The sequence below is a fragment of the Athene cunicularia genome (genome assembly GCF_003259725.1).
Source record: "Athene cunicularia isolate RWA chromosome 1 unlocalized genomic scaffold, athCun1 chr1_part1, whole genome shotgun sequence".
In the NCBI taxonomy this organism is placed as follows: domain Eukaryota; kingdom Metazoa; phylum Chordata; class Aves; order Strigiformes; family Strigidae; genus Athene; species Athene cunicularia.
In genome coordinates, this window is record NW_020799091.1 from 91,499,234 (window position 1) to 91,503,110 (window position 3,877).

Here is a 3,877-nt window from a genome sequence, read left to right on the forward strand (position 1 = left end):
CTCTTCTCACAAGCTTTTCCTCCAAAGAAACACAGCAGATAGACAGAAACAGAAAACAATCTATGAACTTAGAAAATTGAGCACCCTTTAACCATTTCAGCTAGATTCCCAAGTTAAACCAGGTAACCGAGGGATTACTTGATCGGTCTGTAATGCTTTCTCAGGCCTAAGCAACCATGTAACTAGACCAGTGTTAACATCACATCTGGCCACAAGAGCATCTACACCAAGTGTTATTCCAGCCTGTAGAACCAGTTTACAGAGTGGAAGAGCTGGCTGAAAGAATTCCTGCTCCTCAAGGCAGGGAAAAATCCCTCATCTCCACTCACAACTTCCCCTGTTGGAAGCTGAATATTATCCCTAGTTTAGCCACACTTCAGCAACAGATAACTTGAACTTCACACAAGCTCTGTTTTAAAAATTTATTCTGTAAACTCCATACTGGGTCTTTAGTTCTCCTTTTCCTGCACAGTCTTTGTTCCACGCAGTCTACCCGTGCGACGGGCAGCAATGAGACCAACTTTGCGCCCAGCAGGAGCATCTCTCCTGATGGTTGAAGGCTTGCCAATGTGCTGATGGTTACCACCACCGAAGGGATGTTCTACAGGCTGTGGAAAAGGAAAACAAGTCATCAACAACTGAAATCAGTATCGATAAATGCAATTATAATAACAGTAAACTTATTAAGGAAACAAAAGATTTTAAAGCTTCATTTTTCATATAGTGGGACAAATATCAAGTGCTGCTAACTACCCTAATTAAGCATGCAATTACAGGGTGATCCATAAAGCTTTCTTTACAGATATATGCCAGACTCCTCCCTGTATCAAGCCAATCCTTTCTAAACCATAAAAAAGTGAAAACTCTGAATTAAAGAGACTCACATTCATGGCCACACCACGGACACGTGGCCAGCAGTTTCTCTTGGCCTTGTATTTGTGATAGGCACGGCCAGCCTTCAGGATGGGCTTGTCAATACGACCTCCACCAGCAACAATTCCTGAAAAAAAATAACCACACAGGAATGGTAACACGCAAATGTAACAGACAAGAGTGCAAAAGGAAGCACTTTACGGACAAGACTACCTCCTAGTAATTGTTTAGTTCTAAGAACGAGCTTCTAAAGAATCTCAAATCCCAGCCGTATATTCAAACCAGTATTTTCCAGCCAACACAGACTGGACTCAAGCTACCAGCCACACACTGACTGGTCTGAAAGGGGACAAATACTTTAATTACTGTTTTTCAATCCACACATACAAGATTGAGTTTAATGCTCTGTAAAGCATTACCAGTTTTATTTGCTAAAATTTCTTGGGTAACGTTAAGAATAGTTTTTCAACTAAAAAAAGAGCTCAGGGGACTTTCAAAAAATTTAAGGTTTAAGACCTAGCTTATTACATTACTTATTTAGACCATTTTACTGGAGTTAACAGACCACAGATTTATTCAGTTCCTGTTATCAAAATTAATGCATGCAGAATACAGAAGTTAGGCACCTGTGCACTGACTGTACTCGTGCATAATTCCGGGTCCAGCCTGTAAATTGTTCTATTTTATAGACAGTATTGGGAACTGGGACCCTGTTTGAAAGCTTGCTTAGCAGTACATACTCAATGATAAATTTACAGTTGTCACTCCTTACCAACAACAGCCCTGTTTGCAGAAGAAATCACTTTCTTAGATCCAGAAGGCAGCTTCACTCTGGTTTTCTTTGTTTCAGGGTTATGAGAGATCACGGTGGCATAGTTCCCGGAAGCACGGGCCAGCTTTCCACGGTCACCAGGTTTCTCCTCAAGGCAGCACACGATGGTACCTTCCGGCATGGTGCCAACCGGCAGAACATTGCCAATGTTCAGCTGAGCTGCAACAAGCAATCAGAGCATCAACAGCTTCATTCAGGCTCCTGTAACTGAACTACAATCCCATTTAACCTGGGCCTCTGTGCATAGAAGGGCAGCACTGCATTAATGCTTCAGTACCAACAGGCAGTGGCACTGTCTGACTTGAAACCCCAGTTTCATGTTCAAATGTAACAGGAAGGCAGGCAAAATGGAACTCTAGACAGAACAATCCAAACAAACACATGACAAAAACTGCAGTTAGGTTTGTTAATCGAAACAGGCTGCATGAGGGGATGATCTCCAAGAAGGAAATCTAGGTCTGCTTAAAGCTACTGCTTTGTGATGGCTTACAACTGCACTTAAACATCCCAAACTTCACATATTCAGACATCTGCTTCGGCCTTCTGGAACTGCCCAGGTAACACACTTTCTACTTAACTCACCTTTCTTGCCGCAGTAAACAAACTGACCAGTGTGAATACCCTCAGCAGCAATGAACAGCTCGGTTCTCTTCTTAAACCTGTATGGGTCACGGAAGGCAATCTTGGCAAGGGGAGCGCCTCGGCCAGGATCGTGAATGATGTCCTGTTGGAACAGAGATGTCCTTTAGAACAGGTTACGGCATTTATCATGGGTTCTCCAGAAATCAAAGAACTAGAAACACTAGAGATGATTACTATTGTGGTAATTTTCACTAGGATCCCCCCCTCCTCCTGATGCGAGTTGAGGGTCCACATTTGGAAGCATACAACCTCAAGTACCTGTATCACAAAATGACAACTCTGGTTAAGTGTGCTGCTTAAAACTCATTGCATCTGAACTGGTTTACTCCCAACATTCTGCTGGTAACAGAACTCTCCATACTAAGAAATTCACTAGCTGCCCAACCACCTTTGGCAGAGACAAAAGCTGGACACAGGCAGCAGTTTCTGCAAGTGCTTTCTTGGAATTAAAGTGTTTTTGATCTTCTGATACCTGAAGTCATATAAGCCCCCAAATGAGGAAGCAGAGACTTACTGTTTTTCTCTTGGAAAAGTATATGTCAGTTCTGTTCATAAAATACAGAGATCACAATACACAGCCATATATTTAGACCACAGCTAGGGGATTAAAGGACTTTAAGAGGTGTCTATTCTCTAGAAAATCTCAGGTATTGCTGGTGTCCACTATTGTTTTTTCTGCTATTTTCAACTCTGTTGGGACACACTCCCCTCAAGTATTACATAAATTTAAGTCAAACCTACCTACCCTTTTATCATCAGTTATGGTGAGTGGCAAGTTCTTTCCACAGCCTGAAGATGACTTTGCAAGATGACTTCTACAAGGCCGAAGGGACAGCTAGATGTTCAGAGCACCCAGCTAGATACCCAGTGGCAGTCTTAAGTCACCAACACCCAAAAAATACCTAAAGCACACCTGAAACTGTGTATCATACCCCAAATAAAAGCACTACCTTGACCCAATGTTCAGAACTAGAATGACACACACTACTTGCTGTTTACAAAGACTGTTGGGTTTTTTTAAAAGATTCAATCGACTATGCAGACAACTCTCCCCCCCCCTGTTTCACGAGGTACAGGCAGTTCTTGGCCAATATAAAAGCACGCTGATATTCTCCCACCAGCGGGGCTCAGACAACCGTACTTCTGCCAGCTTCTCTGTTTAAATGCTGTCATAAATCCAAGGCAGTTTAACACTTCGAGGAACGTAACTTAATTTAACAGAATGTGAGAGGCCTGAATGAGGAACGGCCAAGTGGCTCCCTGCACGGCCGGCGGGACCTCGGCGGCCTTATACAAGGGAGGTGTGGGGAGACAGGTGCACCAGGGCCCCCCGAGCGCCGGGGCTCAGACACCCGCCCCTACCTTGACGATGCCCTTGATGTACCCGTGCCTCTCGGCGAAGTCCACGGCGCGGAGCTTGGCCGGACCCTTCCTATGCTTCACGTGGGCGCGGAAGACGGAGCCCGCGCCCTTCCTCTGGCCCCGGATCACGCGTCCCATGGCGCCCTACGGGCAGAAGGTACCGCGACG

General features: G+C 44.5%; 1 protein-coding gene across 1 annotated transcript; it reads right to left on the reverse strand.

Annotated features, from left to right (window-relative positions):
* Positions 1 to 408: 408 nt before the first annotated feature.
* On the reverse strand, positions 409 to 3,871 carry RPL8 (ribosomal protein L8). Its single transcript, XM_026858006.1, has 5 exons — positions 3,710 to 3,871; positions 2,288 to 2,429; positions 1,646 to 1,864; positions 885 to 1,000; positions 409 to 608 (listed from the first exon to the last, which is right to left on the reverse strand). Exons 1-5 carry the CDS (start codon positions 3,845 to 3,847, stop codon positions 450 to 452), a joined length of 774 nt encoding a protein of 257 aa, XP_026713807.1. The 5' UTR covers positions 3,848 to 3,871; the 3' UTR covers positions 409 to 449.
* Positions 3,872 to 3,877: the final 6 nt, after the last annotated feature.

Coding starts and splice junctions, on each gene's coding strand:
- RPL8 (XM_026858006.1), bottom strand. CDS start 3,847: ATGGGACGCGTGATCCGGGGCCAGAGGAAGGGCGCGGGCTCCGTCTTC. Junction 2,430..3,709: donor ACATCAAGGGCATCGTCAAG/GTAGGGGCGGGT, acceptor CTGTTCCAACAG/GACATCATTCACGATCCTGG. Junction 1,865..2,287: donor TGTTTACTGCGGCAAGAAAG/GTGAGTTAAGTA, acceptor TGCTTGTTGCAG/CTCAGCTGAACATTGGCAAT.